The sequence below is a fragment of the Rhopilema esculentum genome, chromosome 7 (genome assembly GCF_057945365.1).
Source record: "Rhopilema esculentum isolate cy_ngs chromosome 7, ASM5794536v1, whole genome shotgun sequence".
Lineage (NCBI taxonomy): Eukaryota > Metazoa > Cnidaria > Scyphozoa > Rhizostomeae > Rhizostomatidae > Rhopilema > Rhopilema esculentum.
The window spans coordinates 5,175,694-5,199,584 of NC_142821.1; the positions used below are offsets into that span (position 1 = coordinate 5,175,694).

A 23,891-nucleotide genomic window follows, 5' to 3' on the forward strand; every position below is an offset into this window, starting at 1 on the left:
CGGACAAACTGTGTGCACGACAGATGACGACAAAATACCATCATTACCTGATTCTGATCCACAACAGCGCACCTTCAACATAGGACAGAAGCTGAAGAGTTTTACGGGATCCCAGAGATCTGCTAAGTGCAAGAGCTTTCTAAGTCGCTCATTATGCAACAGTTTACAGCAACAGTTGCAGCTGCTTTGAAAAGGCTTGCAGAATGGAAGAGGTTTTTGATAATCTTCCTGACTCCACTGTTGTTGTGCCCCATCCCGCTGGTAATCGAGACAAAGGTATGGCGATTTTAGAATTTTATTGCTGTCCATTATCCAGTATCATACTGGGATTTTTGCTAGCCACAGGTTTCAGCCAAAATTTATCCTTTAAAACGGGACTCTCGCCAATAGAACTGGTGCATAAGTTTTCAAACCTGTTCACTTAAACAAGCACGCAGTACAAAACAAGAAAGACCTAAACATCAAGCAGGCCACCTTTATGTTTCTCATCTGTACGCCTTTTAGATAACCACCTTGGGCCAAATATTATTTAATACGATTGATGTTACGGGGCTGTTTTAGCAACTTTATCTTTTCCAAATCATTGCTTAATTTCATCGCTATTAACACAACAACCTGGCGTACCTGCAGGTAAATCTGGCCAAAATAAAACTAGTTGTTATAAAGGTTCGTGCTTGCCGCAGGTCTGACGCAGCAACACGGGTCTCCAATACCGGCCTCCTAGATTCGTAGTAAAATCTAAAATTTTACCAGTAAAGAAGATTTTGGCCTGAGATTAATAGTGGAATTTTTACCCTCGCGAAATTATTAATTCCGTCTGTTTATATTGTAACAGCGACAAAACAGATGCAAAGCAGTGACAAGTAGCGCTCCCACGCGATATAATGAAGCGTATTTTGTCTGCACATTTCAAATTGATGGAAAAAGTGCAATTAGGTACAGTGGTGGAAATTCTTAATTTCATTTGGGTGTTAGTGTTGCCTCAGGCCCATTATTTTCCGGAAAGACAATGTCTTGGATGTGCGTTAAATGGTAGTCAAATATCCGGCCAAAGCCATTGTTTCTAAAAAGAACGCGATTGGGGGGTTCCAATCTCCCCTATGCCCCCATGTTTTATGTGGTTTGCATTTTGAAATGACCCAGTCTTTTTATAGGAGGTGAAATGCAATAGGAAGATAGAGATTTAGTACTTCCCGTTCTCCTTGGTCAAGAAGTTTCTTTCTGATGTTCTCTTATTCTGAAGGGGTCTTCTTCGCAAGACAGTTTCCCCCAATATGCACCTCAGAAATGAGATTACTGTCGCGGTGTTGAGAGTTTCTAACTTTTAATTTGAACAACATTTGATTGAGTACACTTACTCGAAGTTTTTCGGAAATGTTGAAACAAATCTCAAATTGAAATGTGCACGATACGCCAGTGATATCCTGTAGCAGAATTTGATACCACCCAAGAACCGCAAGGAACTAGAGTACTGATTCAAAATCGTATCCATGATTCTATCTTAAGATCCATAAATCCACGTTCAAACATTTCCATTCACAAACGCTGTTGACCCAAAGTCAACTGCAAATAATATGGGTGTGAAAAAGATCAATAATATTGCGTGCAAATCCGACTGCCAAGGCTTTTTCTTCAAAGAAAGGGCTCTAGTCTGGCCTGCGTGGAGACGCTACGGAGGAGAAATAGTCCTCGACCTCTGGATTTTTTCCTGAGTCTGCACGCAGACTAGCTCTAGTCACAATGGCAATGTTTGATACTTTTATATATTCAGGAAGTTTTCCAAAACAATCTTATTTTTATACAGAAGGAGCACTGCCAGAAGCACTAAGGAGCTGTTATCGTCAAAGGGCGTAGTTATCCCGTGGCACTTGGGGGTAAATGAGAAAGACACGAGTGCCAGAGTCCTACCAAATGTTTAAGGGGTAATCGCTTATTGTATGGTCTTATAGTTTGATTGTAGTCTAGGGGCGAACCACTAAATGAAAATCTCGTACACTTTTGGTGGAAATCATATTGTCTTGTCTGTATATCTCTGGAAATCTCTTTGTTTTCGCGAAAATCTCCTATGCTATTTGTAAGAGTGAACTGCCCTCAGTTGTAGTTACATTTCATGCAACTGAGATACTGTAAATCTCAGATTTGCACCCCCCCCCCCTCCATCTAATTTCATGCTAATTTTTGCATTTTAAAGAAGAAGGAAATCGAAATAGGCCAGTCAGGAAACGCAAGCACAAGACCTGTATAGTTATTCAATCAGTGCTGAATGCCTAAAAAAATACCACTGGAGTCCAAGAGAGAAAACGAATAAACTCCTTCTGTCTACACAATGGAGCCATTGTGTATTTGTTTAGAAGTACGTAAACCAACGCAAAACATTTCAAAACCATGCCAGTAGACGGCCAGACTTCAATTCTAGTTCTTTATAAGATTTTGCTCATTTTTGAAATTCCCTCATTGGAAATGAGCATCTCCTCATTTGATTTCTTCATTGTCGTAATATTTTGATGTGCGTATCAAGAATACTTCCATTTAAGCCCCAATGTTGTCCCATAATTTATTGAGACAGACCTATGTATATGTGTATGTATATATATATATATGATATATATATATATGATTTATTTAATGTTTATTTTTACAATAGTGGAAAAACACTTATTCAGACAATCATGAAGCAATTTCAAGGATTGCATAAGGCAGCTAATTTACTGCAGAAAGAACACGTGCACTAATTTTCATGGAATCAAGCTTGAATCAGATTTCAGAATTTCAGTTTTTTACCCTTGGCCACTGAGCGATCTGATTTCATCACCTTTGGTATAAAATAGGAATTTTGTACACGAAGGTTGTGATTCGTTAATTTTGGCAAAAATTGTCCTTCATAAAAATATGATTTAGTTTGGTAGGAGTTTTATATACTTCAAGTGCTATAATTCTTATTGATTGAATATGGATTTCAGTTTCTTTGAGTTTGCGACTAGATTCTATTGGAGGTTGCATTCCGTTTAAGCAAGGTCAGGCGTGCTACAAAGATGCCATGAAACCCTTTTTAAAAGTGTTACTACCGGCTTCATTTATTAGTTTCTTGGTTTCTACTGTTGCTATGTTTTGTAAAGTATCTAGTACGATTATAATAACAAACTACTGTTAACATTTCAGGAAGCTAGAACTGGCTTTGCGATCCTGTTGATGGGCGTCTATTGGTGCACAGAAGTTACTGACTTGGCTGTGACTTCGCTCCTCCCTTTGCTTTTATTCCCCGTCTTAAAAGTCGTATCAGCAAAGGAGATAGCACCAAAATACTTTGCAGACACAAACATTCTTCTATTGGGTGGATTGCTAATGGCAGTTGCTATAGAACGATGGAATGTGCATAAACGTATTGCTCTCAAAGTGCTTCTTATTGTAGGTGCTCAGCCAAGAAGGTGCGTATTGCTTCTTCATCGCCTCTTCTCTGCTTCGAGGCTCGCTGTGCAGAGCAAATTACATCTCTCATCAGAACGCAATGAACTGCTCTGCACAATGACCTCGATGCTGCGAGGGGCTCGAATTGTCTCCGCCAATTAGGATTTCTGTATTGTATCAGGTTTTCGTGTCCTTTTGAGAAAGGCACTGCACACTTGCACGACAATGAAGGCATGTACCATCTAGTTGGAGGAGGTTCCATGGATCAGTAAACTATTTTACAGAAAGGAAATTAAACTCTTGAACTTGCTATTAAACTCTATAACTTGCAGTTATTATCATAGAAGACAAATTTCAATTTTCAATTCTGGTATTTCTATATTGACCATGCAAGGAGTAAAACAACAATCCGTCCTTTGTCTGTTTTGCAAGGAAAACGTCCAACTAGAATTTCATTTGATGAACCATTGTCATGTTAAACTTTTTGGCTAGGTCCCATGCTTAAAATGAATAAAACTTTTATAGGTTAATGCTTGGCTTTATGCTGACGACCGCATTCATTTCCATGTGGATAACTAACACTGCAACGACAGCAATGATGACGCCAATCATGGAGGCAGTGCTTAAAGAACTCGATAAAGAATACCTAGGCGAATCTGATGAAGACGAAGATGAAGGAAATGACAATGCAAGTGATGGCAACCTGGAAAAGGGCGTCGATATCAACATCATAGATAAAAAGAAAGAAATAGGAATAACGAATGATGCGGTTGAATTAAAAGAGCTTGGGCTAAGCGAAGCCCCATCGAGAAGCTCCAGTACCAGGAAGCTTGTCATCGAGTATGTGTTCTTGGTTTATCGTATATTTTTTTTTAAGACTGGTTGATATGCATCCAAGTCTTTCGTAAAATGATCATTTCTGGAATCTTAGTTACTATAACCAAACCGTCGTTATCCTTTTTGATCTGTTTATGTTATAGGCCGATGGAGAATTTAGATGATCCCGTCAAAACAACAGAGGTAAGTTCCGATCTCTTCAAGGGATATACGTCGAAGAAAGTGCAAAGGAAAGCATAAACTTTATATCCAGATGTGGATCGAAAGAAATGTGAGAGGGAAAAAGGGCTATTCTTCCTCTTACGCTGAATACCAAAAGCACTTTAGTATGGCATGTTTCTGCTTTTTCATGCTGTTTTCATACTTAAGTTTCATCAATTCTTCGCTTATCTGGCGTCCACATTACGAGACATGAAACAGGTAACAATATAATCAATAACACAGTTTTAAGCTTAATATAGGAATAAATAGTTTCAAGCAAGGGTTTTTTTGTTCAGTATTCTCATTGCTGTTTTTCAAGTATTTCTGATTACTGTCAATATTACACACATCGACCGTTCTGCACTATGTTTGTTGTTTACAGCATTGGTAAGAAATGTTTTGGTTGGGTCTTAAATATCCAGCTAAATGTTACACTTTTTGGTATCAAGCAAAATTTATCCAAAATGATTTTGAACAAAGATCCTGTGGAACGTTTGCAGATTTAGCTCACTGTACACAGGGGTGTATTTCTTTGGTATTCGTTTTACAGCTGGCTAAGATAATAAACCTAGACCCTCACAATGGGCGTCACTTAGGCTCCTTGTATAACAACATTTTTTACTTCATTTTCTTATCTTTGATTTTACTTGATTTACTTTTATTTTTTTACCTTACCTCAAATTTGAATCGTAGCAGAAAGACCCAAAGAAAGAGCGTTACCTCAAAATGTGCAAAGCCATGATGCTCTCAATTTGCTATGCTGCTAATATTGGAGGGACGGGAACTCTGACGGGGACTGCGCCACAACTAGTTTTGGCAGGACAGTTAAGAAAGTAAGTTTAATTCGATTCATTAATTCTTGCATGGCGTAATTAATTAAAGCTGGTGTTGCTGGCACAAGCTCCTTTATTATGTTCGGTATGCAGGGCCGCATTTATGTCTGTTGGGGCCCTGGGCCAAAAGTTGATTGGGGCCCCTTAAAATATACCAAACAATTTGTGTCACGTGCACAGTACTTGGCTAAACATAATCAAAAATAATCAACTAACTATAAGCCACGAATAAACTTGTATTCATTTCGCATTTCAGTACACTTCCAATAAAACTACCCAACTGCTGAAAACTTTTTGATTATTTTATTGGGGTTTAAAACTCCCAGAACATCAAAATCTGCTGCCATTAAACATAAGGATTCAACGCGCTACTGTGACATTGTGAACCTTAGGTCACACTCTTTTTATTTACCCTTTTCAGCATGATGAAAATTTTTCCACCGGAGAAATCTTTGTATGACAAATTGAGCAATAAACTAAGTGCAGTCATTGCATTTAGAGAAGCTCCAACCAGGACAAACGAAAGTTTCAAAAGCCCTGGGGTAAAAACAAAACCCCTTGCAAGCAGAGCGGGCTGAAAATGCTTGTGACCACGTCCTTTATTTCATTCTTAAAATGGAATTCATTACTTTACGAGGCCCCCAAACTCCATTCAAACACAAGATTGAAATCAAGAGCACTTTAAAGGCTTTTAAAATTTTGCACGGGGCTCCCAAAATCGAAGAATTTTAGGGGGCCCATGGGTAAATGCGTCACTGTCGGTATGTTGGTACTGTTTGCTTTCGTGACAGTTACATTGGTGTAGAGGGGCGATTTTTCTCATATACAAGTCCTTTATCAAGAAAAACTGGTTATAAAGTCTATCTATAGAACATCAATTATGAATAAGATTAATGGTGCAATTGGCTTATACAAGCAAGAAAAGTTGATGAAGAAAGGGACACCAGCATTCACAGATTTCGATTTATATGAAAATGTTTATGAATTTTTCTGAACTCTTCTAATGATAAAACAAGAGATGATGATTATATACACAGGTGTTAATAATTGTACTTTATAAATTGCTTTTCAGTGTTTTCAAGAACGGTCCAGGAATCTCTTTTCTCGACTGGTTTGTTTATGCGTTCCCAGAAATGTTGTTTTTCCTGATAATAGCATGGCTCTACTTACAGTTCATGTTTTTCGGCATAGGGTGAGTACCACGTGATTCTCAAATGCGACTAATTAAGGGAAAGAGCCCAAAGAACCCTCTACAATACATGTCAACTCCTTCGGGGTTTCAGGGTTTGGGAGTTTGGGAATTAGAGCTCACCTTGTGTATTCTTTGATGGGTAGTTTAAGTTCTCAGACAGTATTTTATTGCAAACAGTCTTTGCCAATTTGGGATATTTATTTCCCCCCCGCAACGGCAGTTTGAAGGTCATTTGAGCCTATGTGGTATAATTGCGTTTTTTCATTTTCAATTCAAAATAAAACATAGTGTGTTTGTCATAATTTTTGAAAATTTAAATGCGTGTTTTACATGTAACAACATTTTACAGCATATACAACCTATAAGTAATTTTCAAAAGTAATTTAATTTATGAACGATTGAAAATTTCAAAACACTTTTAGACCTGATATTTTGACAAATTTATTTTGAAGGTGGAAGCACCTCTGCTTTTGCTTTCGTGGCGACAAGCGCAACAAATCCAAAGGTGCAAAAATCAATGCTTTAATCAAACAGCAATACCAGGATCTGGGACCTACTAGGTAAGATAAATTGTCTGATAATTTTCTTTCAAAAGGCATTCCAACAAAGAATCTTGGAAAGAAAGATCGCGAAGCCTACAGTTGCAATGACATGTTAAGCATGATAGATGCGTTTCTTTTAATTTGCATCTTTTTCTAGGAAAATTATGAAGTTTTAACGGACCCTGGTTAGAACTGACCACGTTTGTTCTCGCTTCACCCACTGTGCAATCTGTGTATTCATCATAGTTGAATATATGCAAGCATGCATTTGTAACACTAAAGGAAATTGCTAGCGACTTTCATAACCCTACCCTCGTATGTTCTAACATAGCAGCTCTAAATAATGCTAGGGTACTGGAGTCTTACATATAATTTTTTGAAAAAAAAATTTGAGCCAAGATAACTTGGTATAGCGAACATTAAAAGCACTAACTTGTTCGGGAGATGAATCATGCCCGTCTTCCAGGCATACACTAGCCCCCGTTTCAGGGTCATTCCACATGCGCATTATCACTCGAAGCCCTGTATAAATACATTTAGGATACACGTAGAAGAAAAATATTGGGTGTTGATTGTTGATATAATGATTGAAAGTCAGTTAAATAGTTTGCTTTTAAAGCGAAGTTCTAAATTTCTGTGAGTTAGATTTTTAATTTAACGTCCTTTGAACCGTGTTCGGTTATGCTCTCATTGAAGAATTTTCTGTTAAAGTGTCAAAGTCACACAAAAATTTATCAGATGCAATCATACGCAGGGTGGGTTGGGGAAAAATAATAACGCTAAACACTTGTCCTCTGTCCTCAGCTTATAAACTAAGCATTTCTTAAGTGAAATAGATTGCGCATAATGTTTGTACTATATAGCCAGAACTCTATGACTAAGAAATTGGCGAATCAATTTTATAAATGAGGTTAGATTTAGATATCCGTAGCTGCGGTCTATCGTAAACAGTAAAACCCGCATAAAACCTAGAATTCCCTGTTGCAGGCGCTGCTATATCCTTACATAGTGTTTCTTTTATTGAAGCCTATCAATCTACAGTTTCTGTTATTATATGCTAATTTTTGCTATATCCAACCTGTTTTTGGCGGTTTAGTATTTATATGCAGTAAGAAAGAGTGGCGTGGTTAGAGCTCTTAGTCTGAAAGTGTGGAGAACTGCAGAGCGATATGACAATTAAAATCAAATACTTTAAGAAAACAATTTCACAAAAGAGTTAAGTGTTGTTTACTAATCAACGTTTCCCTTTTCCTTGTGCTTAGATAAGCTTTATCGTAAGCTTTGTGTCAGTATTAAATTTGAAAACTGGATGGAAAACACGTAGCTTTCATGGTCCAAGAGAATGGTGCTACATAGAAGAGGAGACCAACTGATCCTTATTTGGCTAAACGTTCAATATAATTTTGGTTATAATAACTCCATATCACTTAGGGGATCACAGCTCATCAGTTCTGTCATGTGGCATCATGTTCCATAATTTTGCCTCGCAGGTTGAGGAATTTCAATTGTTTCAAAAACATATTTATCTTTAGATCCATGATATAATATTCTGTTGTTATTTTCAGTTTTGCAGAAAAGGCTGTCCTTGTACATTTTCTTTTGTTGGTCCTGTGCTGGATTCTAAGGGACCCGAAATTCATTCCTGGATGGGGCTCTTTGTTTGAAGTGTAAGTACAAACTAAGCGGGCATTTGTGAAATTTAGGCCAGATTTTATTCGAAGCATGGTCTTGGATATATTGAAGTGACAGCGCGTACTGAAAGTATGCAAGACGATGAAATAGCCTAGGAAGAGAACCCCGTTTTTCAAGACAGAAACATGATACATCCGAGTAAACGTTCTGTAGAGTAAACATAATGTGTGCGAAAGCTTTAAATTAATAAACATACAGTTCGTAAATAGAAAGGTCCATAGAGCCATTTGCAATACAGCCAAAAAGAAGAATGAAAAAATTAAACGAACCTGCTGTCAAGTGTGAGGACGTCTCTTGCTTTGGTTCAACTCACGTATAGATTCAAAGCGAACCACTTTGCAAATGCAGTGCTTTTCAGGGGTTCATGGGATAGACATTGTTATATGACATTGTTAAACAGCTAAATAACAAAGAAATGGAACAATGGCTACAGAGTGAAATCAGCATAAGATAGGAAGTAGTTTCAAACAGCGTTCGTAGTTTTTGAAACCTGTTCCTCTGCTGCCTGGCAGCTTTACACATGTTGCATATTTTTACGCACCTTCCATGCACTGATACCTCGTCTATCAATACATACTGAAAACGATTTTTGATGCTGCCAGAGAAAGGCAATTTAATAAAATTGAGTGATGTGATGTAAAATATGTTTCGTTCTCCAAATGATTAAAATTTACAGTTTCAAACAAATAATCGTCGCTCTCTCTTCAATTGTTACAAATATCTTTCTATGGCAGGGTCTTTTCAAACAAGAATTCAATGGGTTTTGATAAACATTTTCTTCGTGTCTTTTAGTGGTGGTAAAAGTTATGTCACAGATGCGACTGCTGCGATTTTCATTGCCTTTTCGATGTTTCTCTTCCCTTCAGTCCGACCAGAGTTATTCGGCGGTCCGAGAAGCGCAGGTACAAAATTGAAATGATAACTAGCATGGGATTATATCATGGTTTTCCTTTTCTCTAGAATGACTTAGATGCTGCAGAGTTTTAGGAATCACGGACTTGACAATCCTGCCAACTGTAATCACAATAACAATGATTTAGGATCTGAAATTATTCCCGATGTAAAACCAGGCCTTGTTTCAAGATTAAGATATTGCCAATCAGGACTTTCTTATGAATAAGAACCCGAGTTTCAAGGATAACTTTGTCCGTTTTGTTCCAGAACCCCATATCCCACTGCTAGAATGGAAACCAACGCAGAGAAAATTCCCCTGGAACATTATCCTTCTTCTTGGCAGTGGTTTTGCACTTGCTCATGCATGCGAGGTACCAATGTTTGTCACAGTTCAATAATGTACATTTTAAATTTTCACTATATACAAAACATAACTAAACCCAAACAAAGAGAAAAATTCGAATAACTGCAATTTATCATCATAAAACAATTATATCAATTATAATAAGCATTCATTATATATCAATTATACATTTTCATTATATCAATTATATATGTTAAAAAAATAAATTACGTGAATTTGAAATATGCACGGGAGTTTGTTGAGAAGGCGCCCTCTCAGGAGCCATCTCTTTCGATGATATAGCTAGTTTAGATCCATCCAACTGCTCTTTTCCATTTCAAAACAATTCTTTTAGACTACTAACAAGCCTTTTCACTTTTATTCATTTTATTCACCTTTATTTGCATTTTATTTCCTTTATAACTAATAATAACACGATTCTTAATGAAAAGTTACGAACACTGAAGGTGATCTTTATTTCATATTTTTATAAGGTTGTGGATGTTTCTTTTTGCAGAAGTCTGGTTTATCGCTATGGATTGGCTGTCAGCTGACTGTTCTGGGTTCCATTCCCAATTTTGCCATCGCACTGTGCATTAGCGTTCTTATTACCTTCCTCACAGAATTCACGTCCAACACAGCAACAGCAACGATTATTCTTCCCATTCTCGCGTCACTGGTAATCAAAGCGTCATTAAGGCTCTTGCGCAACCAACATGCTTTTCGACATAATTCAAAAACCGGCCTATTATCGTTCTGCATGAAAATACAAACACAGTGAATTTCTCAAGAGCCGCTAAGCATGCCGGTTGCGCGAGACCCTTTAAATATGTCTTTTTCTTTGTATGATCAACGGGAAGCGGGAATATATATAAAAATGGGTAAAAAAAGTTAAATGTCAAAAGTAAACAAATGTCAAAATATTTTAGCTTTGATTCATCCTGTATTATTACTGCCTGTTGCAAGTTGTTGTTTTTGCAAATATTTCGAACAACGCTCGCTTAAAATGACTTTTCTGCAAGAACTCATTTTTAGTTTAACTATTTGGCTTCACAACTATGACTTCTAATCTACTAGGGAAATAATTGAAAATTTGTCAACAAATGAGCTTTCACCTGTCTATAGTCAAAGAGCGTGCGCAATAATGATTGAGCTTAGTCAAAATGGGGAACTCATTTCATCGTCTCTCTAACAAGACGTCTCAAAGTACCAGTGTACGTAATTAATTCTTGTTTGCAGGCCCAAAGTATCAATGTGCATCCGTTTTACCTGATGATACCAGCAACAATCTGCTCTTCTTTTGCGTTCATGCTGCCAGTGGCAACACCACCGAATGCTATTGTCTTTGCAACTGGCAGACTGACAATCCCGGACATGGTATCAAAATTTATATTTATATATGCTCAATCCTGATTCGTGTAGAAAACTTCAACTTCGCACAAGTTTAGCGATCGTTGATTTGGCGCATACAAGAAATCAATGAAATGCGCCATTTTTGACCTTATGTTATGATCGATCACGTGGATATAAATCTCCGCCTTTTTATTCGACGCATTTTTGTGTTATTTTCAAACGTTGTGTTATGAAAAACCTCTTCAGTTACAAACTTCAACAGAAATTCAATTCGGCCAATCGTTGTGCAGCAACTCAAGAATTATGGCACTATCAGTTCACCCCTCAATTGCTTTTGTAAAAAAGCAGAGATTTTATGAAAAGTTACCTTTATGTGAACTTGCTCACCATAATATTGAAGCTCAGTGCTCTACCTGAGAAAAATATAACAGAAAACAATGTAATGTACTACGATCACCGCACGCTTATACGTTTGTCGAATCAATCTTGAACGTTCGATCTTCCTGTTTTAGATGAAAGCTGGCTTTGGCATGAATATAATAGGAATAATTGTGGTGACAATTTCCATCAACACATTGGGGTTGGGCTACTATGGACTAAACAAGTTTCCAGCATGGGCCTCGTCTGGTGATTCTACAGATGAATGCAATCCGGGCAAGTCCCTGGTTGGCACTACAATTGCGACATTACTAACAACAGCAAATACAACGAGCCGAATATTCTAAGCTCTGTCTTGCAAGACGGACTGATCAAGATATCCCCTACAGGTTTATTTTAGTAGGTTTAATAAAGCGAGAAAAAAAATTATACAATCGTACACCGTATTTCCTCTAACAAGCACCCACTCTAAAAATCCCCCCCCCCTCCCTCCGAAAAACTGCCCCCTTCCCTAAACTTAACATCTGACATTCTTAAAAAATTCTTGATTGATGAAATGTCGAAATAAAGTACGGCGCTTCAGGTTCAAATGATTTTATATGTAAATTCAAAATGCGTGTATTTTGTTTTTGGTTTTTGGTAGTTCATTATTTGAAACGTTTGCTTGTCCACCATCAATCATCATAGCTTTAAACCTTCCTGGAGAAAAGCCAGCTTGATGCTTACACTTCCCTATTGGACTTGCACACAGTTTTTTTATGACAAACTAACTTAGTGAAATGATACAAAATTTAGCAAGCACCCTCTAAAAGCGCCCCTCCATACCATCAAAGATCTATTTTAGAGGAAATACGGTACCTATCCATGGTATTCATGGCATGTTTGCTAGCAGCTTTGTAAGTGAATATAGCAGATTAGATTAAACTATAACTGATTATAGGCCACGGTTTTGATTCATGTTTGAAATATCATTGGCTAGATTTATGATAACTAAATGAAATAATTAAATGAAGTGATGAATAGTTTTATATTTCAGAATTAAAGATAACTTAGTAATAATTCAAAAATAAGCTAACATCTTGGCCCCCATTCACGCCGGCTAGTTGTTAAAAGGCCTCACTATCGAAAATTAATGTCTTGAAACTATTTCGAGAAATGAAGCGTCTTGTATGAACAGACTTCGTTATGACAACATCACAAAGATATTTACGGTCGATATTTTGATTTTCGGATGTTCTGCTTTAATTAAAATATTCATGCGATCAGATTGGAATTTAAAAATTAATTTATGAATCTTGCAGTTGTATTTTACCCAGGTATTAAAACCTTCGATGAATTTATTCAAATGTAAAAATCTACAATCTTTACCTAAAATAGTTGGAGCATCACAATATTCACTTTTAGAGATTGACAACTCCAGGATTTTACTTCCTCTCTAAGTCAAAGCTGTTGCTATATCCCCCCCCCCCTCATTACAGTAGTGTATTGATTTAAAGCAACATTTTTGTGTTGGAGGGGAAGCAACCTCCAAAAACCGTAGACGTTCCAACATGCAGATCAAGTGAAATTTTTTTTAACAATTTTGGCAAGGATTGTAGAGGGCTATTTCATTATTTTTCAAAAAACGGCTATTTCATTATTTTAAATATGCAAGCCAGAATTCCGAAAACAAATGCAGGGTCACAAATTCCTATTCATAATATTTCAAGTTGATAAAAAACATATTAATATTCATAAATAGCAAATATCTCAAATTCATGGGGAATTACAGGCTAAATGCAAGTAATCTCAGCAAAAAACTACAAGATAGAATCTGAGACACAATAATTTTTCGCATCATGGCACTGAGAAATATTTAATAATCAAACACAACATTTTCAGTAAGCTTTAATTCTTGTAAATTAACGCAAGATTTAATAGTGATTTGGAACAATTTCTAGAATTTCTCCAATCGCTTTACAAATATATCAAATAGAAAAATTGATAAATACAAGGTTATAACGTGTTTTTACATATTTTAAGCAGTAAATACCAGACTGAAATGCAAGAGTTACATGGTTGTGTTTTAAAAAATTTAGACAAGATGTTGGGAAAATGACGGTTAATTACGACTACCATCGTTTGCTAAAGGTGCTCTCATTATGGTATTCCATCAAATTTCTACAAATGGGACGATTTTATGATCTAATATCTCGTGTACAAATTTATGTATAAAATAATTAGAAGAATGCATGCAGAAATATGATTTTTGAGTCAAGCAAAGCTTAGAAATTAGGTTTCGGTTGACCTGTAAATATAGCAGTAGTAAATCGATGAAATCAAAATGGCTAGCCAGCATGGCCTATAGCGTTGATGTAAAGCTCTTGATTTATATGAACATTAGAAAACAGTTATGAAATGTAAGGCTTTCTGTTATGAAGGCCACTCTTGTGGTCAGTTTGCATCTAGTACGAAACTGCCCTTGAATGTACGTACTTTTTACATATTATCACCACCCCCTGCCATTCGACCTTTTTTACGTCATTTTACTTGGAAGTTTCAGGCACCTTTCGAATTCTTAAGGAGTTTGTGGTTAAATAAAAAGGTGCAGGGCTCCGTCTGCAGGAGGTTTAAGCACCAAACTTATACTTAGGAGGCATTTTTGCAGATAACTTTCAACAGTCATTTGACATTATTTGAATTACGTCATTTTTAACATGCAAACGTCAAATCATGAAGTAACAGTTTGGGCAAAAAACATCCGTTAAAAATTGTTTCTACTCTTCCCACCCAAATTAAATATTCCCAAAGTCAGTTTTTTCCATAAGTGTCATACCATTAAAAGAAATTTGAAAGCAAAGTGTCTTTGCTTTTGAAACCGATGGACTGCGAGCCAGATGGGGCGTTGAAGGCCCACAGGGTGCGCTGATCTTCCTCATTCGTGGCTTTTTTACCGGCTCAGAAGTTGGAATCGCTAGATTAGACCACGAAGAATGCCTAACAAATGGGTTCCCAAAATCCTCATTCCTTTCCTCGCTTTCATCGAATGTCATGTCATCTGCGAGTATAACCGGAGTCTTTCTGGCCATGTCATCTGCGAGTCTAACAAAAGTCTTTCCGGCTCCCTGCAATGTTTCTAATTCATTTTGCAAACATAATATTTCTTCGTTGGCAAGCATATTTTCTTTCTCCAACTGTCGGTTGCTCTTCTGTTCCATTTGCAGTAGTGCTTCTACCCTCTCAAGCCCTTTTCTCAACTCCATGTTCTCCTTTCTGCTGTGGTCAAGTAGTCTTCTAAGATCCACCATCTCTATTTGCATTTCGTCGATTATCTGTTTTGGGTCGTCCCCTTGGGTATTCCCGTGCTTGTCCCCAGTGCTAAAACTACGTCGAGTGCGCCTTTTGGGGTTATAATGTGCATAGCTATAAGGGTCGGTGGTGCTGTCAATATAGTCTTCGACAATGATTGGCTTTGCTGCAACATCACCGGCTAAGCAAGAACCAGACAAGAACAATGCGAATCATAGCTGTGTCAATGTTGGTCAGCGGTTATCAGTCGGTTATTCACCCTATGCATGTGGTAGAATATTAATGTTAGTATAGTTAGTAGTCTTACAATTTCTATATATAATATTTGTTAACATAAGGTCATTTTGAGCACGCAAAGCTAGAGCTGAGGCCCTGCAAACAATATAAACATTTCAAAAAGAGGAACGTGATGTTTACGGATTAACGTAGCCTAAATTAATTCTTAGAATACAAGCAATATTTTCAGGAAAAGCATGCGCCCAGAAAACCAAACAGACAAGATTAAAATCATATGTAAACAAACTTGAAAGGACTGCTGTTGAATAGCAATTTGTATCAAATCCTTTGCTCTGCTAAAACTTTAATAGTTCAATTCACAAGCAAAGCACAGTCGTCACTATCGCATTCGAATTGGTGTTGCCAAGGTTTTCATTGAATAAAACCAAAGGCAAATAATAACCGGGGCATATATTAACTGATTAACAAAGGGGTTCAGTAGCAGGGGACTCTAATAGAAAGCTCAAAGTAAAGGACAAATGGATTCGTAACATGCTTTAGTTTAAAGATTTGCAAATCAAAATTAGGTCACAGTTGTATACAGAATAATAAAAAGCTTCTTAGTAAGTACTTTATAAGAACAGAACTGTTATCTTACAGCAAACCGCATTGAATGAAAATTTGCAAAGGTCTCAAAATTCCAAGATAGAGCTGAGAACCTCTTTCGAAAATAACTCATTTTATTTAGCAAATCAAGTTTCTAAGCTAAAACAAGTCGAAACGGAAGTTAAGAAATCTTACTGTAAGACCCCCGGGCAGTATTTTGGGGCATATCACAGTGTCGCTACAACTGACATGTCCAAAAGTTATCAGAGACATTGTTGAAGAGACTTAAATGCGAAGGAAATCAGAGGGACACGAACATTCTATGTCTGAACCATGTGCTGCTGAACAATTCTAATGGCGACAAAAGATGGTTTTTGATACAGAAAGCAACATCCAAAGAATTGTTACATCAACATTGACATTTGCAGGCAAGGTTAAAAAAATTTCCCATATATCAAAATTAATCATATAAAGAATGTAAAAATATTTGTAAAAATGCTATATGAAGAGAAAGTTTATATTAGACGTTTCAGTAGTGAAGTAATACTCGAATGGGTGAAAGTGACTGTAAGCGGCCCTTTATAAGGCTTAGAAAGACGAGAAGCTGACTGAGGTAAAACTACAAAACCAGTCGGAATTCGTCAAGTATATTAATAGCAGCCATGTATCTAGGTATTTGAAGATGCACAAAGTTTAAATCCGAGATGAAAATCACTTACGATCTGAGTTTCCCTTATCCATTGTCAACGCCTGAAGCGACTTAACCAATCCTAGTCTATCTTGCTCGGCAACTTTCAAATCTTCTAGCAGATCCATTTTATTCTGTCGCATATTCTGCAAGTGTTCTTCTAATGTCTTATTCTCCTGTTCTAAACTTTCCATATTTTGTAACAGGCTTTCCATTTCCTTTTGATACTTTGTTGACAGTTCGTCTGCATCAGTCTTTAGAGAGGAAAGCTCTGAGCGTGCTTCGAACCTCTCTTTGGTTACTGTCTCGATATCAGTAAGCAACTGTTCCTTATCTCGGCGAATGTCAGAGAGCGACTTTTCTAAACTGAGTTTGTCTTCTGTCAGTGTTTGTATGATGCTCAAGTACTGTCTTATTTCATTAGATGACTTAATACAGTTTCCGCAGGTTTCTCCCTGACTTGCGGATGTATCTGCAGGTTGACACTGATCTAATTCATCTTCAAGATGCTCAATTTCGTCTTTCAATTCTGAGACCTGAATAGACAAAAAGAGGATAACTTCAACTGCATACTTTTCTGATGAAGCTGTACTTGCAAACAAATAAAATTAATCTGTAACTGTGGTTAACGAATATAGCGACCATTATACAAGCTATTGATGGGTCCAATCGCGGTGACAAAGCCAATACTGTCTTGGAGAAAAGCGGTACTACGCTAGCTTTGATAAGATAATCTAAACAAAACATTGATAAAATCTAAACAAAACAAACAATTGGCGACCTTTTCACTGAAAGAAATTGTATGCTAAAGTAGGTTACCTAACAGAAACAAGTTGTAATACTGTAAATTGTAATAAGGCATTAAACTAATGAATTCAAAATATCTAAATATATTGGTTTTGAAAGGAAACAAGACAAGACAAGGCGATTGACAAGACAATGAAACAGCCTAGTCAGAGATAAAAATAAACAGCCATTCTCCCATGCAATATTCAGATTTCAAACATTCAGACATCAACTTTACCTGCTTATCTTGTTTACACAAAGTATCCAGGAGAGAGACCCTCTCGTCTTCCAAAACCTCCTTTGTCCTCTTCATTTCTTCCAGTTTGCTCTCTAAATTTGCAATGATTTCTTCAGGCGTGCTCGGTTTTGCAGGGGGCTCAACCTTCCGTCTAAGAGCTTCCGAAGGAAGTGAGAGAGCCTTTCTGAGGGAGGGGCGGTTCTGGCCATTTTCTCCTTTTCGGTCACTTTGATAGTCATCACTTATCTGCAAATTGGAAACTTGGATGTCATAAAGCGACAAACATTTACGATGAAATGAATATACAGTCGAATCTCGCTAATACGAGCACTATTACGAATTTCTTGCTATGACGAGCTAAAATCCAGTCCCTTGGATTGTGACATACTATTCTTCTGTAAATAATTTATGTAAATCGAGCAAACTACCGCTATTTCGAACTTTTCATGTAGTCCCTACAGAATTCGAAATAGTGAGATTTCACTGTATAATTGAGTATGAAAAAGTATGAAAAGGTTGGAATCATCATTGACATAGAAATATTGCAGCTACCTCATCTTCTTCGTCGGTTAGTTCACTTTCAGAACCGGCTCCATTGTCGTGTTCATCTTCGTAAGTTTCATCATCTTCAGTGTCTGATAAATCGCCGCTATCTTCATCTTGTGAAGAACCATCTGTACCGTTGCGGGACGGCTCGCGAGACCGCGAGGCTGCCTGCAGATTCAAAAAACTCATTAAGAGGCTTTGCTTGTCTTCATGCAGCCGCTTTACTTCATCCTCAAGATGATTGATGAGGGATGCAGCTTCGTCAAGTTCACGCTTCATCATTTCCTTTTCACTGCTACAGTTACAGGTTTGGGTAACTTGCATGTTTTGGATTTCAAGTCGACACGACATAGCGTATTTCAATGCCTTGTTCTCTTGTTTTATTTCCTCGAGCTATAAAGGAAACGATAAAGTATTTAATATTAATTTTGAGAAATATTAACATGTTAAAAGGTCAAAAAGTTCTTTTTCGACTCGACTCCAGGAATAATTCGTAGCATTTTTGTGATGAAAACGAGACTCCTAGCAAACAGAAGTTTAAATACTCAAAACTTTGTTTAATGATGAAAACACTATCGTTGATGTAGGCTAGATTTGCCGCTTTCGGACCACTAACCTCCTCCTTCAAATCCTGAACATTTTCTTGAATCTTTCTGCTCGGTGTCAAATGTGCTGATATTTGCTTGCCGAGGAGATCTGCCTTTTCCTGCAAGGAGTTTGCCTCTGCGTCGGTTGAAACAATCTCTTCACCCAATCTTTCTTCCATTTCAAGTGAAAGCATCTCAATGAATTTCTGAAATGCGACTTTTTCAGATTCAAGCTCTACCTCCCTGCGTTTCATATCAATCATTTTGGCATTCGTTTCATCCAGCTGTGAGGCTAATTCATCATGCTGCTTTTCCGATGTCTTTAAGTTGTCTTTGGCCAATCTAAGCTCCGCTTGGACGTGATGTAGTTTTGTATCAACCTCTGCAAGTTTTACCTACGTGATAATCAATTATAAATGAATATTGACTTAAAAAATATAAGCTTCTTATTAGATGCTTCATGCAGAAGACAATGTGTGAGGAAAAAATTTCATCGAGCTCAAATCCTGAATTAAATGCTAGGACTTTGAATGTCAGCTTGTAGATATCACATGTAGAAATGAATTGCAAAAAATCCTTAACAATCAATTTTTAAATCTTATTTTGTTTTCCAAAATTGAATATTTCGAGATTATCCTGAGGAGTGTGTAAGGCATCCACAGAAGAGCAATCGTTAAGAGAGCTATCGTTAAAGCTTAAAATTGTAAGCTAGAATCATTCAATGAAGCTATGTGTTCTGTGACAGTACCTCGCATTCATTTTTGGCTTTTTGGTCCGCTTTAAGTGAATCTCGAAGAGACATAACTTCACATTCTAAATTAAGTTTTTCCTCCGTCAGAAACCGATTGTCTCGAGTTACATCATCAATTTTTCGGGTTAAGGTCGAAGTCTCTTGGCTTAAATTGTATTTTTCATCCTCTGTTTGCTTAACACGTGTAAGCAATTGTGACATTCGCCTGTCGAGACCCTTCTCTCCTTCTTCTCCGATAATATCTTGAACGTCCTTTATTTTTTCTTGCAACAAACGTTGATCGTCAAGTAATCTAGAAAATATTCCAGGAGATAAGTCTCCTATAATGTAGCTAAACTTAAGTGAGCAGAGCTAAGTAGCAGTAAAAAAGTAAGGAGTACAAAATGCTAACAGATAACTCGCGCACAATTGTTGGTGACGAAATTTGTTTACAAGGCCCACACGATAAATTGTGATTAATCATGAGAAAACCAGATTGTCTTTGCGCTCGATTCAGATCATTTTACAGCATTGAGAAACCGTATAAGCGATTTTTGGGGCAAGTAAAAAGTGCACAAAGTAGCTACTTCTTTATGTTAAGAGATCTGGTCGGAGAAGGAAAAATATCCAGAAAGTAATGACCATTAATAGACTTAGTAAAAGTAGGCAATAGTTGCAGTAGCAAAGAGCGCTAATTGGGCATTAAGCAATAATTCCAAAGCCATTCATCATTAATTTGGGAAAATCTCATTGAACCAAAAATATGTCAAGTCAGGCCCAAAACAGAATGCACAAAAGCTGAAATGGTACTTCACTCTTTAACACGTTTAGCATCCAAACTCATCTCCGTGGAACAATCATTATTCACAAGTATTTATTACCAAACTCGACTTATTTGCGTCGTAAACTTAACAGTCCAAGAAAAAAGATCCTTTGCACTTACTCGACCGGCGAACTTTCCATAACACAATCAGAAAGAGGGAAGAGCTATAAAATATTACATACCTTGTTGTCGTGGATTCAAGTTTGACTTTCATCTCTTCATTCTCTCTTTGCAGTTCATCTACCGTCTTCTCCGAATGCTGTAACTGCGCAAGCAACGATACGCAACGTATTTGCACTTTCCTGATCTCCTCGTCAAGCCTTTGCCTTTCTTTAATCATCTTTGACCTCTCCTGTGCGAAGGCATCTGCCTCGTACAATAATCGTTGTTTGGATACCTCGACTTCAGCCTGAGATTCATCACTTTCCTTGGATGTTTTTGTATTTGTCCGCGCTCTTTCGCCGCCAGGAACGTTCGCTGGACAACGGAGTTTGTATATTTGATTCAACAGTTCAGCCCGCTCTATTTTCAAAGCCTTGTTTTCACTTTCTACCAAGGTCAAACGTTTGTCCAGCCATTGAACTTTGGTGTTCAAATCCTCTTTTTCTGAAATAGTCTGACGCTTCTCCCGTTCCATTTTTTTACAGAATGAGATATAGGAGTCGAGCTCTTTTCTGCTGAGAAAAAGCTTCTCTTTCAGGCTCTCTTTTTCCGAGTCGATGATTACTTTTTCGGACAGATGATCTCCTTCCGTGGGCTCTCCTTGAGTTTTTTCTTGTGGTAGAGCAGCGTCCTTAAGCAACGGCGTTACGGCATCTCGAACCTCCGAATCGAAGAGATCAACCTTTTCGAGAAGACACTTCAAAGCTTTGACGTCAAGGAACGAAAGCCTGTAATCTCGCATAACGCGCTCAGTGTTGCGGCGTGGCCTCATTTTCACCGGCTCAGAGACAGTTGTTTGAATTGCGCTCGGCGATGACGGAGAAGACTTTCGTCTTTGGCCCTCGTCAAAAGAGACTTGTCTCACCTGACTGCGAGCTCGAAAGTTTCCTGCAACAATGCATAGTCAAGATTATAACCTGGGTCACAAACAAGACAATACTGTTACTGTGAAACCATGTACAAACTATCCGTAATGAGCTGAGCAGGGGAAGGTACGTATTAATTTAGGCTTTTATCCTGAATTAGACAAAATTGAATGCAACTTTATCTATACCCTCTTTGGGCTATTGCAAGAACATGATTATCCGTATGAACTCAAGAAAACCAAAGAAGAGATCTGAAAGGCACAAAATCTTACTCACCAGACCTCTCTTTAGCTGGAGAATCAGTTGTGGTGCCTCTCCTACAAAAAAGTTTCTCGTGTCAAGAATTTGCTTGATGAGCTGTACAAGAGATAAACTTGCTACTCTTCCACCAAGTCAATTTTAACGAACGAATAACAAACACTTCGACCACTTATCAATGAAGTATCTAAAAATGTAAATGCTCTTCAAGCCTCAGTGACATTTCTTTCTTCAAAACAACGAACTTATCATGCTTTCAAGTCTCCTTCATGAAAAAACTTTTACCAAAAAATCAAATCTCATACAAAATCCATCCTATCGACAGAATATAAACAGTTCACCCTTCCCTGTATAGTCTCTGACACAGCTTTTTTGCTTACCCATGCTCCTTTGAATCATGCTTATGAGAAGGGACTGGTGACTTGGTGGGGTCTGGTCCTATCAGGCCGGAGTCTTTTGATGACTGCCGCCTCATTCCACTTTTTCTCGACCTGATCCGCTCGAGCGAATCACCCGTTTTCTTTGGAGCTAAGAAATAAAATACATAATTCGAGCAAGATTTCACGGAATGGAAATATCTTTTCACTCTGAAACATCTAGACAGCCATCTTCTAATAAATGGCAGACTTGTTAGCTTTTTGAGCAATATACAATAAACGGCCAGCATAACACAGCAAAAAATAAATGTGTCATGAGATACAATACTCGAGATATCGCTCTTTTAAGAACAGAAACAATCAAAAATAATTTTTATCGGAGTGACGTAGCTTTCCACTTATGGCTCGCGACATCTCAGTTGCTTTCTGTTGAGACCTACTTCGAAACACCACGATGGAAAACTGATTAATCAAACGACTTTGATAAACACTTATCCCTTACATGCTTCTTCTACAAGGACTGATTTTTACAAGGCATTCAATTGGAGAAAAGAACAGGCGGGCCCAGCAACAAGGCTATGCCTGTGACTGCTAAAGTGGGTACCATGTTCTCTTAGCCATGTTATTTACAGATACAAGCAACTGTGACGCAATTATACAACCAGGCAAGGATTGCATATCTAAGCTAGACATTACCATATGCAAACGAAGTACTTTGATCCATGATAGTCAATAACGGTGTATACTAGTATCTAGCGAACAGGGAATTCTGGCCTAGTTACAACAAATCCAGTTATAGCAGCTGAGTTTTGATTTAGGGAATGCGAACCCTGCCATTACGAGTAAATCAAAATATTGATAGTGATTTAGACAGTTCAAGGATGATGATGCAAGACTTAAACCTAATGAAAATGGATTTAATTATTGTTATCTTATAATTCCCTCAAAACCGTTGCTTACCATTGTTATTGTTTGTATCTTCTTTTCGTCTTTTGTCCTTCTCATCACCCCGTGATTTGGTTCCAACCAATTTTGAAGGCTTTGGAATCTTCAGTCTGGCTTTCTTTTGGTTTCCTTCGTTCAAACTATCTGTGGAGCTGCTCATGTTTTCTCTTGACTGAGATTTTTGCTTTTCCATGCGAATTAACTCGCTGGAGCGGGGAAGGCGTCGAACTGGATCCATAAGTGAAACCACTTTTTGGACAATACTATCCTTCCCAATCTTAGCTTCTACTTTAACTTTGGTTCTCAAACTCGAATGCAAATCTTCTCCTGCCGTATCTTCATTTTCATCAGAGGTCTCGTTTTTTGTCACAAGTGATGGAATGAGCAGATTGTTGGGTCGAACTACGGTGATTTTGCAAATACGAAACGAGTCCTTGCCTTTACTCGCCTCAGCTGCAAGATTCTTACACCCCTGGCCTGGTGATTTCACAATAACTGGAAAGTGAAAAGAAAACATTACACAGCCCAAATAAACAAAACTTGCGCACTGAAAGACTGAAACGGGTTTAGGCAAATTCGAATTCATTTATATTCAACAACAGAGATTTACAAAAATATTACTAATATCATGAAAGAAACAGAAGATTACTACATCTGTTTTTTAGGTAGAGTACATTCATAGGAAACAGTATGTTGTCTAGGACACTGAGAAAAATTATAAGTGTTATCAAACTCAGTGGCCTATTTGATATATACTCAAAAATTAATCAAAGGGAAAAGACACGCTACTTTTATCATTTTATTTATTAGATTTAGCAATATGTGAAGCCAGTCTATTAGCAGAGAGCCATCACGAGACCCTTTTAGCTCATAATTTACATTAGGCATTTATAGCAGCAACAAGGGACAACATCAACAAAGGAACAGTGAGTGCAGACGACCCCTTTTAGACTCAAGCGAGAAATTTATAAAACGTAACAGTAGCATTGAAAATCTCTATCCGCATGAGTGCCCCCCTCCCCACACATAGCAAATCCTGGCTAGCGACCTGATTCTTATAAAGCTGACAATAAATTTTTTGAAACAGGTATTTGAATGTGTTCAG

At 37.5% G+C, this 23,891-nt stretch overlaps 2 protein-coding genes across 4 annotated transcripts in view; one reads left to right on the forward strand and one right to left on the reverse strand.

The window, feature by feature from the left end:
* Nucleotides 1–13,846, forward strand: LOC135683050 (Na(+)/citrate cotransporter). The gene is made up of 13 exons (XM_065198186.2): nt 1–276; nt 3,160–3,425; nt 3,931–4,245; nt 4,386–4,425; nt 5,137–5,276; nt 6,349–6,468; nt 6,921–7,028; nt 8,576–8,677; nt 9,495–9,604; nt 9,864–9,967; nt 10,457–10,618; nt 11,179–11,316; nt 11,805–13,846. The coding sequence occupies exons 1-13, from the start codon at nt 154–156 to the stop codon at nt 12,015–12,017; spliced, it is 1,941 nt and encodes a 646-aa protein (XP_065054258.2). The 5' UTR covers nt 1–153; the 3' UTR covers nt 12,018–13,846.
* LOC135683043 (uncharacterized) overlaps nt 13,510–23,891 on the reverse strand; it is an 18,354-nt gene continuing 7,972 nt past the window's right edge. For 2 of the 3 annotated variants that reach the window (XM_065198175.2, XM_065198176.2), the window contains 10 exons: nt 22,802–23,281; nt 21,845–21,992; nt 21,483–21,523; nt 20,361–21,228; nt 19,374–19,668; nt 18,655–19,020; nt 18,045–18,431; nt 17,493–17,738; nt 16,500–17,004; nt 13,510–15,139 (listed from right to left, as the gene is read on the reverse strand). In XM_065198175.2, the coding sequence (XP_065054247.2) occupies nt 14,445–15,139; nt 16,500–17,004; nt 17,493–17,738; nt 18,045–18,431; nt 18,655–19,020; nt 19,374–19,668; nt 20,361–21,228; nt 21,483–21,523; nt 21,845–21,992; nt 22,802–23,281 (4,031 nt within the window). In that variant the 3' untranslated portion in view covers nt 13,510–14,444. Of the gene's footprint in view, nt 15,219–16,499; nt 17,005–17,492; nt 17,739–18,044; nt 18,432–18,654; nt 19,021–19,373; nt 19,669–20,360; nt 21,229–21,482; nt 21,524–21,844; nt 21,993–22,801; nt 23,282–23,891 lie in introns of all 3 variants that reach the window. The other variant, XM_065198177.2, reaches the window with a different exon arrangement.

Excerpts from the sequence above, each read along its gene's own strand:
- LOC135683050 (XM_065198186.2), top strand. The coding sequence starts at position 154 with ATGCAACAGTTTACAGCAACAGTTGCAGCTGCTTTGAAAAGGCTTGCA. Across the intron at positions 277-3,159 it reads CGCTGGTAATCGAGACAAAG|GAAGCTAGAACTGGCTTTGC; the intron begins GTATGGCGATTT and ends TTAACATTTCAG. Across the intron at positions 4,426-5,136 it reads ATCCCGTCAAAACAACAGAG|CAGAAAGACCCAAAGAAAGA; the intron begins GTAAGTTCCGAT and ends TTTGAATCGTAG.